Genomic DNA, 20,634 nt, shown 5'->3' on the forward strand with positions numbered 1-20,634 from the left:
CTTTCCAAGCCTGCTGATACCTACAGCACATTTCTCTATATTGTAAAAGATTTGGATTGTTTGTACCACAATCAAATTAGACAGCAAGTTTTACATCTTACAGCAGAACTTTGAAACAAAATGTTTTGTGTGGTTAAGAAAAACAACTGATGGATGGAAGTCAGTTGTAATTTCCAGTGAATAATGTAGATAAATTGATTAATTCAATAATATTTATGCTTTATGGTGTATTGTGCTTTTAACAACTCAAGCATTTTAAATTCTCCATTTTTAAATAGGCCAGAGACTCTCATAATTAGATTCCAAGGTTAGGAACAAGTCCCTGCAAAGAAAGCTCTGGATTAGATCAGCTCCAAAGCCATATTTAGAGGATGAGTATTTAACATTTTTGAAAGATTTCTTGAAGTTCTTCCTCCTTAGCAACATGCGAAACTTCTCATCCTTTATATTGGACATGTTCCTGTGACCAGTCCTCAAATAATTTGAATACAATCAACGGATGGAGATAGGCCTGAATATAGACCAAACATCAGGGTTGTGAGAAAGTTTTTTTTGGTCACAGCTGTACTGTAAGCCCTTCTCTGACATCTTTTTCATATCAAATATTAAAAATGATAACACTTAATATTTCTTAATATTTTACCTAGGTCATTTCCATTGATATAAATACAGAGCAGATTGATTCCACAAGAATTCAAGTCATTTATACATTTGTCAAAAATAAATATCTTAGAAGTTGTAGGAATAGAACAAAACAAAGCTGATTCAATTGTACTTTATTCAAACCCAGAATTTCTTTTTCTTGGCAGACAGGCATTGAATTTAAGGAAGCCAACATGAAAAATCTTAGACAAGGAATACAAGCAGATCAGTTAAAAATGACATGAATATACAGAGGACACTTCAAACATCAGGGTTTGAGTTGTTGTTGTTCAGATGTGAATCCATATTATTTTTGGTATATTGGTATTCAGAATGAAAGATTCCCTCAGTAACTCAGAATATGCATAAAAGTAACACCAGATTTGGACATAACAGATCAAATGACTTCCTGATCATTTCCTGATTGAATTTCAAATATTTACGATTTGGACAGCAAAGAGTTAAAACCTTCTTTCAAGCACTGAGGATTCAACCGGTGTGATGAGCAGACAAAATAAAATAAAACAATAAACAAAGCCAATACCAGTCAGCCATATGAATCCCTGACCAATAAGCTCCAATGTTTAACAAACCAACACAACTAAAACAAAATTTGCAGACTCTGCTGGTGTCCAAGGTGAGGTAAAGACCAATACTTCATATGGACTCCTGCAGAGATGAAGCAGCTGGAGGGATCACAGGTCATGACCTTAGGAAGAAGTTTCCTCAGAGGGAGCAGACTTCTTATTGTCGTCGGGTTTCATGGCTGGGAACAGCAACACCTCCTGTAAAAGGTTAAATATTATATTTAGATTGTACATGAACTAGAACACATTTCCCCTGATGATGCTTGGGAGTCATCTCTGAGTGAAACCACAGCCTGGAAAATTATTTATACCAACATATTAGCAACAAACTATTTTAAACCACCTGAAACTGAAAAATGAAAAACATTTTTTCCTATATATCCATGATTTTCTCTATTAGAATAATTTTAACTCAAAACGTCTACAGTTTAGCTCTTACAAAACAGAAAGAAATAAACTTAAGCTCTTAGTTTTAAATTTATTAGAGTAAATTAATTAACGATGAATGACCACTAAAAAAAAAAAAAAAAAAGATCAAATAAAAGGTCATCCATCCAAGTTCACTCTGTGGTTTAGTTGAAGATCTCCAGTATCATGTAGCTGTATTACGTTTTTCTTGGATATGTCACACACACACCGGCAATCATTGATTAACATAACACATAATTTATAAAAACATCTGTTAGGTTTTTAGATAAATACAAATATAAATATTAAAGATTAGGAGACTTTAAGGACTGTGAGAATCGATGTCTGCTCCCAGAGTGTGTGTGCCTTTAGCAGCAGGAAGCAAGCCGAATTGGGAGACAGATGGCCTGGAGATAAGAGTGACACCTAACAGGAGAGAACATCAAAGACTAAGGGTCAAAGTTTTATATCCTAGAGGGATACAAGAACTGAAGTTTATGACCCAGAGAATCTCGGGAACTGGAAATGCAGGATGACACCATTGTTTAAGAAGAGACTCTGTGTTGACAGCTGTGTTTTCTGTTTTCCGCACCTTCTATGCAATTGATTTGTAACTTAAACCGTAATAAATATGCAATTGCAAAGGAGCACGTTAGAACTGGTCCGGAGACAGAGACAAGGAGTTGTCCCTGGGCAGAGTTCTCCGTTCAATTGTAAGAAATTCAACATTCTCTCTGTGTTATTTTTATCCAGTGAGAATATCAGGTAATAGACCTAACAACATCCCAAAACTATATTTTAATTTCAAGGTTCTGAGATTATATTGAAGAGTTATTGTCACATTAATGCTTTTTTCTCCCCAGACACCAACCTTACAGCATTTACTATAATGTTTTCATTAACTGATTCCATCAGAATGATGAAATATCTCAAAAATGAGGGTAAAAAAAAAAAATCTATTCATAACTAATAAAATTCACACAAACTACACACTTTCAACAATATTGTGATTTTATGAATAGAGAAACAGTCACAATCAGCAGTATTCTACTTGTGTTGTTAGCAGTATACTATATTTTTTAATTTTAAGTTGATTAAATCTGGATTACACAAAACAAGTTTGCCCAGTTATGATTATTAGTTGTTTAGAGCAATGTTACCTTGATGTTGTTTGAGTCGGTGAGGAACATGGTGAGACGGTCGATGCCCATCCCCCAGCCAGCAGTCGGAGGCAGACCGTATTCCAGTGCTGTGCAGAAGGTCTCATCAATGAACATGGCTTCATCGTCACCCTCAGCTTTTGCCTAAAAAGAATCACGTTACAGAGTCAGTATGGAGCAAGAGTACAGAATGAAAATCGTTCTATAGCAAGTCAATGTGCTAATGTATAATTAAAAAAAAACAAAAAAAAACAAAACAGTCCACACAGACCTTGGCTTGCTGCTCAAAAAGCTCCCTCTGTCTGATTGGATCGTTCAACTCTGTGTAGGCGTTGCAAATTTCCTTTTTCATGACAAAAAGCTCAAAACGCTCAGTTAGACCTTTTTCTGATCTGTGCCTGAAATGGAGTAAAGTGTCACAGTGAGAACCTCAGCTCTGCAATTCAATAGTAGAATGAATAGCTTGATGCTTCTTACCATTTTGCCAAGGGGCTCATGATTTGAGGGTGATCACAGATGAAAGTTGGACTGATGCATGTGACCTCAAGAAAATCTCCAACCAACTGCAGAACAAGGAACAAAAACATTAGTAACATAATGACAAACACCCAGATTAATAAAGTTTAATCACAGCGCACCTTGTCAAGGAGGCGGGCAGTGGTCCTGGGTGGAGGACACTCAACACCTTTTTGGGCACACAAATCGTCGAAGAATTTGCGGGTCTCTGAAAAACAAATGATGATTCTTTATCAGAAACTGAGTCAACTAAATGATAGAACAGCTTTGGATAATATTTTTCTGAGGCAGCTGTTTGTACATCTCCATACCGTCGGAGTCGTAGCTGTCCGTTGGAGGGAATTTAACTCCCATGATCTTCTCCAGATCGTGTGTCATGCTCACTCTTTTAAATGGAGGAGTGAAGTCAACCTCATAGGCCTGGCCCTCTGGACCATCAGGATGGTAAGTCACCTTGTATCCTCCGGTGATGTGCTTCACCATTCCTGAAATAATCATAGAATCATTGGGACGGGGGACAAATGTTTTATGGCATGTCTGTGTCTGAGATGATCCATGAGATCTATGGGACAACAATAAGTGAGTATTAAAAGACCCACCAAGACCTGGCAGCGAACCATTCATCTGATTCAGTTGTGAGGAACCAGAGAAATATTGAAAATGTTGCCCTTGAGAACCAGCATTAGACAACAATTTTAAGCATCAAAAATTTGTACTTCATGTTTTGCTGCACTGCCCCCATATACTCCGTCACAAAATGTGTAGATAATTCTACTTATTAAATCAGTCAGGTTGGCCAGTATGGATTATAGTAGGTGTTGTCAAATGACTCAATTGCATAAAGTTTAAAATTCTTGGTTCAGACCAATTAAAGAGGAGTTACGTGAAGAAGTTAACAGTAATATAGAACCTGCAGTAGAGAACTTAACTTATTTAAGTTAAAAACCGATTAATCTTCAAGTTTATTGGTAGTCAGACAGGACCTATGACATGTTCCAACAGCTTCAATCTCAAATATTTCATGCCGTCAAGTAGTGTTGGACAATAAATCAATAATGCATCACAATGGACATGTGATTAGTTTCAATAGATAATGTGTCTGATAAAAATGTTGAATAATTTCACTGAACTTCAACACAGAACCACACAGCATTCTGGGAGACGTAACTAGAGAAAAGACTTTAGCAGTTCAACCCATCATTTCTAGCTGAGCAAGATTTTTGGCATCAACTAACTCACTCACGCTTTGGTTAGCAACAACCTGTGGAGCAACTTGCACAGCAGCAGTTTAGGGTTTTGCCACTGTGCCTCCTGACTGGTTAAAAATAAAAAGAACACAGTGGAGCGAAAGGAGAAAATTGAACAGCAGAAGAGGAAAGGTCACAGCACCAGTTTAGCTGCATTTCAGATATTTAAAACAAAAAATAATACATTTTCAATAGACTGATATGAAAACCTTGTATTGCGATACGTTTTTCAGCTATCTCGTCAAGTAGAGCAAAATCACTGCTTGGATGCAATCTTTGGTAGAATGCTATATATTTAAGAGCCATTCACAGCAATGATATTTCTAACTTGTTAATAGACTTGCACTCATTTCAATTTTCTCACTTTAAGTATATTTTAATGGTTCCAGATACTAAAGATAATAGAGTGGGGAAAAATCCAGTCTTTCTTAATAAAAACTCTGAAGAAACAATTTTGTCAAAAAGGCCTTGCAGTTACCAGAAAGCAGTTTCTCTGTGATTTCCATCAAGTCATGGTAATCAGCATATGCCATGTAGAATTCACAGGTGGTGAACTCTGGATTGTGAGTGAGGTCGATTCCTTCGTTCCTGAACTGACGACCGATCTCATACACCCTGTCCAGGCCACCAACCACCAGCATCTATGAAGAAAACATGAAGCACAGAATGCACAAAAAGCTCCACTGCTCAAAAACAAGAATGGAAGCTTTTAACTTTTAATTTTCACCAAACCTCCTGAAAGTGGTTATTGTGAAAGTCACTTTTTAAAAGAGAATTCTGAGTTTTCACAGCATTTTACCTTGTGGTAAAGCTCAGGGGCAATCCTCATGAAGAGGTTCATGTCCAGCTCATTGTGGTAGGTAACGAAAGGACGGGCCACTGCTCCTCCAGGAATAATGTTCATCATTGGTGTCTCAATCTGAGTTAAGATAAGGACAGCAGGTTAACACTGCTGCCTGAAATGTAGGAAGTGACAAAGAAAAGTCTGAACAAATGTTTTTGTTTTTTTCGTTTTTTAAAACCCAGCAAAGCTTTAGACTGTGATATGTGGTTTAGCAGGTTAGCTGTGTGGCACAACCAACTTCTAAAACCCAAAACACTACTGACCTCCAGGAAGCCCATCTGGTCGAGGAAGCTTCGCAGATATGTGATGATTTTGGCTCGAGTTAAGAACTTCTGCCTCACATAGTCGTTGAGAATCAAATCCAAGTAGCGCTGGCGGAATCGAGTTTCCTTTAAGAGAAATAAAAATCACACACCCACAGACTTGATTAGTCTCTGGTGGTAGAGGAAAGTCAAGTACCCTCATGTTTTCTGAGACTTTAAACAATGATGAGCTTCGGCGCTTTTTTGTCGTCACCACTAGTTTTAACAAGGAGAAATGTCAGATCTTATGGCATTTTATTGATACTGCTGCAAAGTGAAGAAACTGTGGAGTGTTGGAAGCTAAATGGAAAACTGCAAAGAAACGTAAAATATTAATGTCTTTCAAACTTGAGAGAAGTGAGAAAAAAGCTGTTTATGTGGTGTATAAAATAAATCCATCACAACTCAGATTCTGTTTCTAAGCAGGTCTAAATACTAAACTACTGCAAACATATTTAACTACATATACAATAACACTATAGTAGGATGGTAGAAATTTTCCCATCACACATGTGTTGCAAAGAGGGAGACACAAGTTTCATACTCAGCAGTGTTCAGGACTAGTATGTTGTAAATTACCTTATCTTTGAGGCCAAAGTGGAGATGGGGCAACATGTGCAAACATGGTGACAGCAGGGTCATCTCGATGGGAATGATGCTCAGCTCCCCCTTCTTGGTCTTTCCAGGATTTCCACGGACACCAATGATGTCGCCACGCCGCAGCTTGTTGTTGATGGCCACAAACGCTTCTTCAGACTTGTAGTTCCTGCCAGAATAACCCAAAAAGGCAAAGAAGTGAGGTTAATGTTGTCAAACAAATCCACAATCTCACTCAATGAAAGCTCCAGTTGCCATACCTTGAGTTTGCCATGACCTGCAGCTTAACTCCTTCACCACGCAGGTCGTAGAAGATCAGCTTGGCACCAGACGCCCTCTTGGCGTGAACTCGGCCTGCCAAATATTTAAGTTTAACAAAGGGTATGAGGCTGGTTTACTTAGGAAAGGATAAGATCATAAAGTCTTCCTGGTACCTGACACAGCGAGAACAACATCGCTCAGTTGGTCCCCAGGTTGCAGGTGGTTGTATTTCTGAATGAAGTCTGTAAGCGACAAGTCTATATGGTATTTGTGTGGGTACGGGTCCTCAGCTGTGCCCTTCAACTCCTGGATGGCCTGGGTGCGGATCTTGAAGTATTGCTGTTACACAAGTATGTTATTAGCCAGCCTGAAGCATGTTCTTTAGGAAAGTTCTGACCTGCTCCCTGTACATTGCTTGTAAATCTCTACAGGCTGTACACATCATTATGTTGAGATAATGACAAAATAAGTAGCATTTAGTTGCATATTTGAATTATCTGGTTTGTCTGCAGGAAGTTCTATTTTCCCCCCCCCCATTTCTTCTTATTTGGAAGAGTTTAAAAATTTAGTATAAAAATTATTGCTTCAATATAAGCCTAAAATATCCACTGTGAGTTTCAAATATTTCATATTTAGAAAAAACGTAATTAAAATAGTTTACAAGATGATCTATCCCTGTAAAGAAAATACTCTCGATGCAGTGGTGTGTATTATCAAAGGCTTTTTGTTCTTTTTTTAAACATGTAAAAATGTTAAATAAAGAATGAGCTAATATATTTGAATAGATCTTCAATAACAGAACTTAGCTTAGATTCGTTCAGTTTCTTTTTTAGTTGGGCTTGCTTAAGCACACCCATGTTATCACTTCTGGCACACAGGAGAGAAATATGTTCTCACAATGAAAGTAATAAAACAACCACCCCAAGCTTAAGATAATTCATGTTTTGAAAATGTCAGTAAAACAACTTACAGGATGTTCTATGAGCATGAAAATAGTCTCAATGCCAAGTGGAATGAGTGTTTGTCATGGTGACCATTATCACTTTCATATTTGCTTATTTTAAAAAACAAAACAAAACAAAATAGTTGTGAAGGTGATAATAATCATATAGCAGAGACACAACGGGCAATGCAGTGCAGACAGAAAGCAGAAGCTTATATTTGTTATCTTAATATTTGGCAACTGTTTGAAAGCCAGGAGTTATTTGGTTTTCCTTAACTTCTTGTTTATTTTATTTTTTTAAATCAAACCTTAACTGTACAGGTAAGGACACTGAAACACAAGGTCTTAATTTCAAGATAGATACATATTTTAACAAAAATAGGTAAAACAAATAGAACACAGGGTAGTTGTTATTCTTGATTGATCACTTAAAAACATGGAACTCTATTAAACCTTCTAAATTTTATACCTTATTCACCTGATTAGGACACTTTTTAGTTAAAAATATGTTGACATTGTGGGGCAGGGATTTCATCAAAAAATGTGATTTACAAATATATTCATAGGGACTGGTTGTCCAAAAACTGTCTTAGCAAATTTGGTATTTAAAAAAAATGAAATGAAGTTATCTTCATCTTTAAACAGAGTGCCTGAAGGACAGATTATTGCATATATTTGTCTAAACTCGCATCGATTGACTTCGTTTCTTTCAGTTTCAATTTCAGAAGTACACACCCAGTTTAAGAATTTTTTGACTAATATCAAAACAAATAAACATGCTTGTAAAAGGAAACATACTAAATGCATATTTAATGGTGATTTGTGACCATCTTACATTGGGATCGAGTGTCTCATCATCCAGGGCACTGGCATTTTGTGCATTGGCATTATTGGAATCAGTTTGTTCCCCCAAATCCTTTCCTTTTGATTCTTTCTCAGCCGCTTTCTTATCAGCTTTCATTCGTCTCTTCAGCTCACTGAAAGAATACAAACACAATAAATGAACCAGACTTTCTAGAAAGATTTCCAGCCCTTTAAAAAAAGAAAAGCATGTTCACTAACATAACAGCAACAATACGATGTCCCTTTGCTTTTTACTGTAGTGTGATGTCGACTATTAAAGGAGAGCAAGAGGAATAGTTACAAGGGAGACCATATCTAGTTTGATGACAAAAGGTTGGTTGTTTCTCACACAGGAACGGAAAAGCCACCAACCTTTTGTCACCTCTCCATCGTATTGCGTGAAACTGAGCCGGGGCTGCAGCTGAACACGGGGATGCATATTTTAACCACTGTCCTCTGACAGCAAAGGCTTGACACAGCTGCTGCCTGGCAGCCCTGACCAGACACAGCATGCTGAGCTACCACAGTCAGCAGACAGACCTGAGAAAACATATACATGCAAAGACAGAGGGGAGCATCAACGGCCGTGCTTGCTCACCAGAAAGGGGAAAACTAAAAGCAAAACTAAATTCTACAACTCAAGACCTCAGAGTAACAACGACAATAATAATAACGGTAATAGCAACAACAATAAATAATAATAATAATAATATGCAAAAATATATATTATAGATACAAGATCCTTAAAACGGAATTGGCGTAGTTTATAGGTTGTGTCCACGTTTTATACAAACAAGTTAGCGACAAGAACTATTATAAATCTAATTTTTACGGGAGAATGTAGAATCCGGCAACATGTTGAAGACCGGAAATAAATTTTGTAGTTTTTTCTGTTCGCCAAACTACCGACAGAGACTTTATTACGTCACCGTAGAGGACTACAGCTACCAGAAGGAGCAGCGAACTTAAATATGGGATGTGTGGGTCTTGTAGCGTGCCTCCATATGGGACCTTCATTTAGATGTCACAAGATTTCGTATAGCAAAATTAAAGCGGGTCTTGTTAACGAAAGAGCAACAACCTTGAAGAATAGACTACAGATTAGGAAGTATCTAAAGCTTAAAAAGCTTGGCAGTAAGGAGATATGCTCACTTTTTGCTGAGTTTCTCTTCCCCCACCGCTGTCACGTCAGCCATGTTCTTGATGCTGCGCGCAGAAAGAGCGAGCTGGTCTGAAAGTGCGTCCTACGCGTGCGCAGCAGATAAAGGAAAGCTTGATGGTGCGTTTAGGGGAATATCGGAAACTAGCATATTAAAAATAAAAGAGAGATATGAACCCATAGTAAATCAGTAAAAATTATAAACAATATAAAATGAACCTTATGTTGAAATATGTTTTAATAAAAAAATCTACTGTATTATGCCCTGCCAACATAACAGTTTAAGCAAGATGTTTCAACATTTAAGTATTTCATTGCATCATACTGAACACATAAACACATCTTTAAACATAAACCATAAACATAACACAAATCTTAAAAAAAAACTTGAAAAGATCCCTGTTTTCCCAACTTTGAGTACTGTTTTCTTAATTAGTATACAAAATAACTCTAAAAAGAACCAAAACAATGTGTTTATTAGTATTGCAGGTTTTATAACACAATTTTATCACAATTAAATCATGTGACACATGAAAGTGAAAGTACAGGTACTTCAGAAAATATGTGATGAGAATTGGTAAGTAAGAACCTAATAACCAGAATTAACATTCAGTTTCAATTTAACTTTCACTTAAAGTAATGTCAAGTCAAAATAAAGTGGGGATCTCCACAAAAACCAGCAACCATCTCTAAATAGGTGGGTCAAGTAAAGTCTGCCAAAGACTTCAAAGGACAGTTAATTATTTTACTACCCTTCCAAAATTATGAACACCACTTATTTAAAAAATCCTCCAAAGAAGTTCATCTCACACTACAAAAAAATGTAATTAAAAGTCAGCTGAGCTGCACTTACTGACATCCCTAAAATTTCCTCAAAAATAAATGTAGCTAACTTATACTTTTTTCAAAAGTGATTCTGAGCTTTTATTTTGGAATGTAATGCTATGTAAAAGCATACAATAGAATAAAAGAGAAAACTCTCTTTTCTGTTTTTAAAATGATACACATTTTATGAGCACATTCATGACCATCTCAAACATAAAAAAATTTCAAATGTCATACCGAAAGTACTGATGAAAGGCACACTCACACAATAAAAAAAAATGCTGATTGCTTTGCTGTTGCATCAGGCAGAGGCTCCACAACATTTTGTTCCTCTTTCCAAATCCCATGAGGTCTTGAGCATGGTATGAGGAATACATTGAAATACTTAAAATGTTTAAATACAAATTAGTTTAATCTTAAAGAAATCTGAAAATAAGTAACGAGTGGGTTTTTATTATTATAGAAACCAAGATCAACACTGTTCCTCAGTCCATAAAATCATGATCAAGTTTAAAGTCACACCATCTTGATCTTGATGGGGGATTTTGTTCTTTTTGCCAAAACACCTCCCCCCCATATATATATATATATATAATGTTTCTATTTCCATTTATTTTTCACCAAGATCAAAGTTTGAGCCAGCACAACCCAAAGATTCTGAAAGGGGTTAAGGTTCAGACTCGGGGGTGGTCAATCAAATGTGAGAAAGATACCTCATGCTCCTGAACCACTCTTTCACAATCTGAGTCCAATGAATCCTGGAATTGTCCCATGTCAGAATATGCCCATGTCGTCAGGAAGAAAAACCCCATTAATAGAATAACTTGACCCCACAGTTTCTTCAGGTAGTCTGCTTATGTCAGTCTTGTACAGCAGGCGATTTGATTTATAACCAATATTGAGTAGGAATTTGCTCTAAAGACAATTACAAAATAAAAATCTACACTGACCAAGGGAATGTTCACAATACACCTCCTGATTTCAAAGTTTGACAGACTGCAAGGTCAAATATGAAATAACAGAGTAATTAAGCAGTGAGTCAGTAACAAACTGCGTGACATCCAACTCCACTGGACTCCACTTGTAATCTGGTTATTTGGTATTCATTAATCCTAATGAGACAACAACACCAGCATTTTCCTTTTCACACAAATGGTGTGTTTGTTATGGGGTGGTATAGACACTTCGTAGGACCTTAACGTGTCACACACCACCACCTACTGGTCAACTGATGTAAGTGGGAAAAATATCTCCAAACCGAAGAAGTCGCCAATAATCAGGAGATGCAGGGGGTCTCTACTCTCTACAGCTTCTTGCCAGTATAATATAATTGCAGTTAAACAAATATTGGAAACATCAATCAATCAAGGTCTAATTTAGCCATTAACTTTTGAAAATATTGATATGATACTGTGTTGCTGCAGTACGAAACATTTATTTGTTATTAAACCCTAGCTTAGATTTTATATCCAAAAGTAGTTAAGACTTGAAGTCGCTCCTGTGTTTTCCTTTGGCTGGTATTTTCTTCTGTTGTTTATATGCAAATGAAATAAGATCAAATTGACCCAGAACTGAATATTGAAATTATTACTTGTCGCAGGATAACTTCCACAAAATGTCATTCAGTATTACAGATAAAATAAAACACCACTAATGATTAAAGTATACTAGTTTAATTAGCAGTAAGTTTACAAAATCGCAAGACAATAAAAGTAACAAAAACAAACTCCAAATATAAACAGATTTTCCCCTAATGAATGATGATTGACAGTTGCTCTGATGATTAAAAAGAAAATTTTCCAAGCTGTTTACTACAAGAATGGTTTGATCTGGTTTACAGAATTTGCAAAGAAGTACCAAAATAAAATTTCAGAACTACATATTTTGATTTTTTTTTGTCTGTGTTTCCTTTATAACAACTTTGATAAGCCCAGATTTTAATTTTTACCTACAGGAAAACGTGAGACAATAATCAGATGGTCTCAAAGAAACCACTGTTCCAGTAAACAGCAAGACCAACTAACAAACACATATTCATATAAACCCCATAAGCAAGATGGTAATTAACAAAGCAAACAACTTGTCACTTTTTCCCTACTGAAAACGAGCATTAAAACCCCCCCTCAAAACTTTGATCACTGTTGAGAGAAGAAATAACATTGTGCTTCAATCATACCATAAGGACATTTTTAAAAAAGCAACATAAATAATAGAATACCTACTTTAGCTTGTCATCTGTGGTTTAAACACAGAGGGCTATACTTGTTGTTTTAAACAGATCTAAAATTAATGTAAATCAACTGCATAGCAGTTTCGGAGAAAATGTGTCTGCATTTATGTTAGTTGCCATAAGTGCAATCCATTTTTGTTTAATTTTAGTATAAACAGGACAGATGCATATGAGAAGCGCCAGTAGAGTTAACGACAAATTTATAGCAACTACAAAAACTGTCAAACATTCTAAGCACACTTTTGGTGTTATGGCTTAAAATTATAGTTGAGTATTTAATCAGACTCTAAAAGGCAACAGCAACAATTCAACCCCGCTGCTACAGTTATCTCTCCTCAGGCTGGGTGTGCAATCTGTGCAGTGTTTTCAGTATATTTACGGGTGAATATGTAATGATAGATTAACTTTGACTTAGTTTGTCAATATTAAATTAAATGTAAAAATAAAACTTCAAATGCAAAGAACAGATAAAAATGAGAACTTTAACAAAAAAAATCTCCCTCTTTTCCATAACTTAGCAAAGACTGTAATAAAAGTCAGACATACACAAATGAGAAAACTGTAATTTCAAAAAAGTAATTACCTCTTCACTATGTTCACTTAAAACATTCTGGATATAAGGAAGATTTTTTTTTTTCCCATCCACGATTCACAAAACGAGCAGTACATTCATATTGAATACTGAAATTTCTTGGTCTGACAGCATGGTGCCATATTGCCTGGCTAAAAACTGTTTGGTCAGGAAAGTCTAGGGGACACATGTTATATGTACATTGAGAAGTATATACAGGAGCAACTGTGCACAGTAAGCTGTATGGTCATCATTCATAGTATATAAAGCATTTCACTCTCCCTAAAAAAAAGGCACAACCACCAGCAGCACAAGATGGTTCACCCTTAATTTTCCATCTGAGATTTTCCCAAGTTTAGTAACAGCTGCAGAAACAACAGTATGAACTTCAGGCGCTTTGGAGAATTTGGAAAAGTTACAGTTGGTATAAATATCCTGATCCGTGGACAGTAGAGTAAAAACATTCATCTCTGCTTAATAAAAACTTCTAAACAGAGAGTAACATAGATTAAGAGCAAGTCAGTAAACATTGGTTTTACTGAGCTGGTTATAGTCATTTTTGAGCTCCAACAGGATTAGATAACCGGTTGGAGTGCAGCAAAGCGACATTCACTTTAGTCACAGCAGAATGAGGTCACTTCCTCCTCGGCAGCAGACTGGTCCCAGTGCAGGGCTCTCCCAGGTGGTACAGCAATGAGCAGATTTGGGTGGGGGAAAAAAATAACATTCATCAATATAGCTAGAAGGAAAAATTACCATGACTGCAGAGCAATTCTACGAACCACCAATGCGCAAATAAATTAAGATATATTTCTCTGTTAAGATGAATACCTACTACAGTGATAAAAAAAAGTTAACATATGTTTTATAATTATCTCTCTAAAAACAAAAGCAACAGAAAATCATAAATATGGAGCGTTGGAAATATTAGTTTTTCTATTTTACAAGTTGAAGAAAGCTAGAAAGCTCTCCTCTCCCAAGTCATGTTTCCTTCTAGAGAAAGGTCCCTTAAAAAAAAAAAAACACACACCCAAATTGATCACACTACACACAGCTGCACTCCATCGCTCCGCAAATCACATTGCTAATGTTTACATCAACTCCATCCTAAAACAACAGCTGTTTGGGATTTTAAAGTGAATACTAAGTGTAACGGTCTTAATGCATTAGTTTCAACATGTACACTGAACACAAGAAAAAAAGAAAGGATAATTACAATTATAAGAGACCCGTCTCTTGTTTGTGCATGCACTTACGTAAAACTACAGACTACAAACTGTTTTGTCTTTATTAGAAAAAACAAAAACAAAAACTGTAAAGTGTAGCATCAGGACAAAATGCATTTTGGAATGTCAGGAGGTAAATGCTAAACAGACAATTAGTGAAAAGAAAGAAGACAATAAAAACCTTAATGAGCCATAAAACTGGCACTTTATCAGGATGTACACAAAGATCAAACTTTGGTGTTGAAGTCACAGACCACCAGCAGAGAAAACAACATGAGGTCTGTAAAGCTTCAACATGCACAATTTCTGAATATTATTACAATGATCTGTGCGAGATGCTCAGCTGTAGACACATTTCTCCTCCTAAGCAATCACTAAAGTCAACATTTCTACAAAACTGGCTCATTTCTAACTGGTTTATGAATACTACTCTAGTTCAGACACTGACACTGAAAAAACCCACCTTCCAACCATTAAACTGAAAGTAACGATGCACTAAGTTAATGCTCTACTCTAGATGTATATTTTGATAATATATAACTGAAAAATGAAAATAATTATGTGAACAGAATTTATTTGTTTAATTTATTTTAATCTAATTTCAAAAACTAATACATTAAGATTTCTGGTAATCAATAGCAACAAAGTAGCTGGTAATTTGATGCACAGCTGTATGATCATAAAGATTAAAAAAAATATTATATTTTAAAGGATTTTTTTATTTTTTGCTCATTTGATTTTCCTCACAAATGCTGCCTTGTTTTTAACCTAGGAAATGAAGACACAATATATGGACATAAAAAAAATTCACCCTTCCTAATGAGTCTGCAGCACTCTTTAAAAAAGGAGTGATTAAAGAGCAACATCATCAATGATTTTTAACATAGGCTGTAACCTGGATTTGTCACATGAACCAGAACATTTTAACAGACTGCAGTGTTGGTGTATCTGCATCCTGGCTCACATGTTGATAGAGATAATATGTTAAAATAAATAAAATATTTAATATTTACAAATATATCTCAGTTTAACCATCTTCACTGTTTTGACAAATCTTTAGCATGAACCCAGTCAAATACAATACATAATTTATGTAGATTTATTAATGAATATATCTATGTAGCACCTAAAAAGCTTATTTATCGCATTATAAATAAAATCAAAATCTCCTTTTCTGGCATTTCAGAGATCTAGATTAAATTTATTGCTATCAACAGGTTCAAGCCCACTGCTTCAAACTGCAAAATAATAACCAAATTACATTAAACCTCTTATGTTCATTTCTACAGTTCTTGAACTTCATTTTTCTTCGCTTTCTCTCCCTCTATAGACCTTTTGTTTTTGCAAACTATCTGCACCATTTCAAACAGTAGCTACTAGAACAGCCAAACATGCCACACAATGTCTAAAACCATGTGCTATACCAAATGGTCCGTCTTTCATGCAATATAACGGCAAGAATAAGAAGTAGAAAAAAACCCCATTTTTTTTCACAGAAACCTCTAACGCCTTAGGAGACATTTTACAAGACACAGAAAAACAAAACTGGAGCATGCTATAGATAACATCACATTCTACCTATTTACATTGAAAACCAAGTTCTCTGATTATCAGGCCTGACAAGTTCACAGTCTTTTCAGAGAGAAAGTGAAAGAAAAAGATTTGAGTTCCACTTCTCTTTTCAGACTCTTCAGGAGTTAGTCACTACTTACACAAGTTTCAGTAAAAGTGAATTAGCCAGTTTTTGTGAGAGATATGAAAAGATGTTAACTTGGTCACCGTCAACCCATTCCTAAATCCTGGGTTATGTATCTGCATATAAAAGAAATGATCCAGTTTGTCTTCGAAGTCACCGTTATCTACATTGGTCGTTATTATTTTTGTCTGAAGAGACCAGCTGAGCAAAGGCCGTCAGCTGTTTGAATACATCTTCTGCGGTGCAGGAGCAGACCTGCATGCAGTAATCAGGCATTAACACTTGGACCTTTTCTTAGTGTTTAACAATTTTCCAGATTTCTTCGGCAAAAAATAAAACAAGCTCATGAGCTTCTGTGGCATTTAGAATGAACGCGTGAGGGTGCCGCCTGATTCATGCAGGCTGACTAGCAGGTCATTGATCTTCTCCATGCTTTGAGAGACCTCCATGCTGCCCTGTGCGGTTGTCCCAGACTGGGACAGAGACTGGCTGAGCAGGGACTGGATGTGAGCCTCGCTCTCCTGCTGGTTCTGACCCGACTGGCTGATTGCTATGATCTGATCTGAAACTGTGTTTCCAGGGCTGTTCATCAGCTGGCCACATCCTGCAAGAAGGGACAGAAAAATTCAAAACAAAATAACCATATATTATAATTAAATGAAAAATAAATATTGTTGTTATATCCATCTGCCAAACAGACATGATAAATACCTTAGAAAATGTATTATTTCTCTCATAAAAACATAACCATCCCTATTCACGAAGATTACATTCTATGGTTCATTTAACAGCATCATTTAAAGTGATGCTACTTTGTACAACTATTGATTAAAAATACTTGTTGATCTATTAACTCATCGGTTTTGACAGGAGTTCACCTTGTTTATAACATCCTTACCATTCTGCATCCCGAAGATGAAAAGGCCCGGCTGCTGAGGCTGGCTGGGTTGACTGATGCTCCCGCTCACAGCGTGCTGGAACAAGCTTCCTGGCTGCTGGACAGGAGAGGAGGTGGTGGTCGGAAGGTTTCCCACGCCGTTCTGGGAGGCAAACATGGCTGACTGAGTGAGCTCGGGAACAGCCATCCCCCCCTGCATGGGAGGCATGTTGGATGGAGGGATGAAGAGACTCACTGGCTGCTCAGAGTGGTTGTTGGGGGTGCTGCCTAACTGCATTGGCTGCTGCTCCTGAAACATGACTTGCTGTGGTGAATTGGTGGGATTCCCTAAGGCCATGGGCTCAGGCTGATTCTGCTGATTGACACCCACCATATTGTCTTGGGAAAACAGCTGAGACGGGCTTTGGGACTCCTGGGAAACTAGACTGCTGGTGGTGAGAGGAGGCATTTGGCCTGGACTGGTAAAAATGAGGTTAGGGGCCTGTGGTTGTGTGGACAGGTTGTTGTTACAGAACATTAAGCCTGCCTGCTGTTGTTGCTGCTGGCCTGGAGAGAGAGTGTTTGGAGAGGAATGGGGGGAGATGCTCTGAAACATGGCTGGCTGCTGGGGCGGCTGTGTGAGCGGCGGAGGCTGTGGCGACTGCTGCTGCTCCATGGGGCTTCTCTGCTGCATGGGGGATATCTGGGCCTGGGTCTGAAATACTGACTGCGGTTCAGGAGAGGAGGATTGTAGAGCATTAAGGAAGGCCAGCTGCTGCTGTTGCTGCTGCTGCTGCTGTTGTTGTTGTTGCTGCTGCTGAGAACCACCAGTTGTAAGCTGGGTGGACAGGGGTGTTTGGGGAAGGAAAAGCCCAGTGGGGGATTGCTGTTGCTCCTGAGACTGCAGCACTGTCATGGTGCTCTGGAACAGCGCGGCCTGGACTTGCTCCTGGGAAGCCTTCTGATACATTGATGCCTGTGAATCTTGCGTCTCAGCCAGAGGACTGGGATTGTGGAACATGGTTGGTGAGGGATGGGTGGCGGTCTGCTGGAGGAAGCTGGTCTGCATGGAACAAAGGTCGTTCGCCTGCTGAAAAAGGGCAGCTTGCTGCTGCTGATTCTGCTGCTGTTGCTGTTGATCCGATGGGTAAAGTGATGTCTGGTTGGTCACCACTCCTGATGGGGAACCTTGAAGGTCTGCGTTCTCAGCCTGGGCAGCATCCTGAAACATGCCACACTGCATCTGGATCTGAGACTGGAACAGTTGTTGCTGCAAGTTCTCCAAAACCTGCTGCTGTTGCTGCTGCTGTTGGATTTGCTGCTGTTGTTGCTGCTGAATCTGTTGAGTTTGGATCTGTTGCTGGTGCTGGATGTGCTGTTGCTGTTGTTGAATTTGTTGCTGCTGTTGCTGCTGAATCTGCTGATTTTGGATCTGTTGCTGGTGTTGGATTTGTTGCTGCTGCTGTTTGGTTATCGAGTTGTCAGCCTGAATTGGTAAGTTACAGTATCCCTTAGCTTTAAGTTGTCTCACAGCTTCCTCCAGCTGAGCCACTTCATCTGGAGGGTAGAGCTGCAGCTGTGGCTGTGGTGGTGGGGGTGCCGGTTCAACACACAGCCTGCCAACTCCTCCAGAAGCGCTGCCGGACCTCTCTCGCATCAGACCGTCTCTGGACTCTAAAAGGAACTGCTGGGAGCCTTGTGGGAGAAGAGACTCTGCAGGCAAAGGGAATGAGCTGCTGGGAGCAATATTCTGCTTTTGGATGGTGCTTAACGGATCGACATTGGTAAAAGCAGCAGCCTGGGTTTCATCTGGATCGCCTGCAGGCTGAGGTAAGCTATTGCTGAAAACTAAGCTTTTATTTAGATGTGCTGCTGCTACATCTTGGGTCGGCTGGGGTGAGCGAAGATCACCGTTCTGGTGAAACACAAAGCGACAAAAGCACAAGTTAGGGGTTTTAAGTCATGTGTTATTATAAATGCGGAATCTAATTTCTAAAACATCGTTCACAAAAATAAGCTGTTCGGTGCAGTAAAGTACAAAGCAAACTAAACCAAGCCACCAAAAACGTGGATCAAACAGAGCATATATTAACTTCAATATACAAAAGCAGTTTATGGCTCAGTAATTCACCTTAAATACTCCAGAGGCCTGAAGGTTGTTTGTCACTTCCATTGGGGTGACATCTTCTCTCTTCACTAAAGGCAACATTGAAGGCATCAAGGCACTATCTACAGCTGTAGGAGTAACAGGATGGATGCCAAATGTTAATTTAGATGCTTTTTGTAATCAAAATAAAGAAAAAGAGACAATTAAAACCCTTTTCACTAAGTATTGAACTTAAAAATATTTTAAAAAATATCTCGACAGGCATAAAGCAACAATGATACGGTTATAATTTTAATAAAAAGGACTACTAACCTTTGAGTTGCTCATCATAAGAACAGGTCTTCACTGGAGAGGGATTCTCTTTCTTTACAGGAATTTCATTTTGTACTGCAAGATTGTCTAAAATAAAACAAGATAATAGACAGTGACAGTAGCTAATTAGAACATGATTAACAGAGATTTGTTGTTTATATTAAAAACTTATTATTCAGATATTTCATTGTGCTACAAGAAGGAACCTTGAAATTAGTAAAACACTAGGTAAATGTCAGTGCTACATAGGGATTTGCCTTTCAAAAAGGAGAGGAGCATTACACCTATGGAAATTTCGTTGAATTCTGTTCAATGACAATAAATGCTATCTATCTATTGAAAATCATCACACTAAACTGTAGGTGGCAGTGTTGCCTAATATTAGGAAACACCTTAATAAGACTCAGCACTTTATTAATCCCAGAAAGGGATAATATGTTGCTAGTTACTCAGTTTGGTGAAATTAAAAAAAATAAAAATAAAAGTATAAATAAATGAACAGAACAGAAAAACCAGTATCAGTAATAATTTGAATGCATAATTGAAGAATTTGATGAAAGATGAGACACTCCAATCAAATTCAAACAGAAATAAACACCATCTCTGTAGCCCATTGCAAATTAAAATTATACAGAAATATTAGTTCTGTATTAGCGTAATACTAATACAGTAATACTGCAGGAGCTGGGAGTGTTATAAAAAAGTTGCAAAGTTAAATGGCCACAGGTCTGAACATAAACTCAAGACACATTATTTAATACTAGTTGTAAAGCCTATGTAGGTTTTACTTTGGGGGAGGGGGAAGGCTTAATAATATACAGTCTCTTGTTTCTTTAGCTGAACAAACCTGGATCTGGAGTGTAGGTGAATGGCTGAACATCATGGGACCTGCCAGCGTTTGTCACCACGTAGATCCCCACACAAACAGGAGAGGAGATGGCCAGGTTCTGATATGGGGGAACCTTCACAATCAGGTGATTCTGGGAAGTTAAAGATATAAAATTAAAAAATAAATTAAAATGAGCCAACTGAGTCTCAAAGTACAGTAAGTCACAGAAAGTACAGTAAGCTTAATCTATACAAGAAATGAATCTGAAAGTAGCTTCAAGCCAAAACAGTCAGTTAATGAGAAACGAAAAAGAAACAAAATTATTCTTTCTCTATTCTGCGGCTGCATTCTTGAATGTATCTTGAACTTTGTTTGCTTGCTCTGTATTCTGCTACAAAGGCACGTCAAATGCACAGCTTTGTAGTTTCAAAATGTGCATAAATGTTAAAGGG

The 20,634-nt window shown here is 37.6% G+C and overlaps 2 protein-coding genes across 6 annotated transcripts in view; both read right to left on the bottom strand.

Moving 5' to 3' along the window:
* Positions 1-759: 759 nt before the first annotated feature.
* Positions 760-9,618, bottom strand: kars1 (lysyl-tRNA synthetase 1). Of its 2 annotated transcripts, XM_028014064.1 has the most exons (15): positions 9,503-9,601; positions 8,723-8,890; positions 8,343-8,484; positions 6,738-6,903; positions 6,564-6,657; positions 6,286-6,472; positions 5,668-5,793; positions 5,360-5,479; positions 5,039-5,201; positions 3,625-3,798; positions 3,436-3,521; positions 3,275-3,360; positions 3,069-3,195; positions 2,798-2,941; positions 760-1,427 (listed from the first exon to the last, which is right to left on the bottom strand). In XM_028014064.1, exons 2-15 carry the CDS (start codon positions 8,860-8,862, stop codon positions 1,353-1,355), a joined length of 1,830 nt encoding a protein of 609 aa, XP_027869865.1. In that variant the 5' UTR covers positions 8,863-8,890; positions 9,503-9,601; the 3' UTR covers positions 760-1,352. The 2 variants fall into 2 exon arrangements, with proteins under 2 accessions (XP_027869865.1, XP_027869866.1); XM_028014065.1 differs by lacking the exon at positions 8,723-8,890 and having other exon boundaries at positions 9,503-9,618.
* A 2,373-nt stretch (positions 9,619-11,991) lies between these two features.
* The window catches only part of nfat5b (nuclear factor of activated T cells 5b), a 37,190-nt gene continuing 28,547 nt past the window's right edge, over positions 11,992-20,634 (bottom strand). For all 4 annotated transcript variants that reach the window (XM_028014096.1, XM_028014098.1, XM_028014097.1 and 1 more), the window contains 5 exons: positions 20,201-20,333; positions 19,354-19,440; positions 19,066-19,169; positions 16,956-18,849; positions 11,992-16,661 (listed from right to left, as the gene is read on the bottom strand). In XM_028014096.1, the coding sequence (XP_027869897.1) occupies positions 16,420-16,661; positions 16,956-18,849; positions 19,066-19,169; positions 19,354-19,440; positions 20,201-20,333 (2,460 nt within the window). In that variant the 3' untranslated portion in view covers positions 11,992-16,419. The remainder of the gene's footprint in view (positions 16,662-16,955; positions 18,850-19,065; positions 19,170-19,353; positions 19,441-20,200; positions 20,334-20,634) is intronic.

Source organism: Xiphophorus couchianus, chromosome 4 (assembly GCF_001444195.1).
Source record: "Xiphophorus couchianus chromosome 4, X_couchianus-1.0, whole genome shotgun sequence".
NCBI lineage: Eukaryota > Metazoa > Chordata > Actinopteri > Cyprinodontiformes > Poeciliidae > Xiphophorus > Xiphophorus couchianus.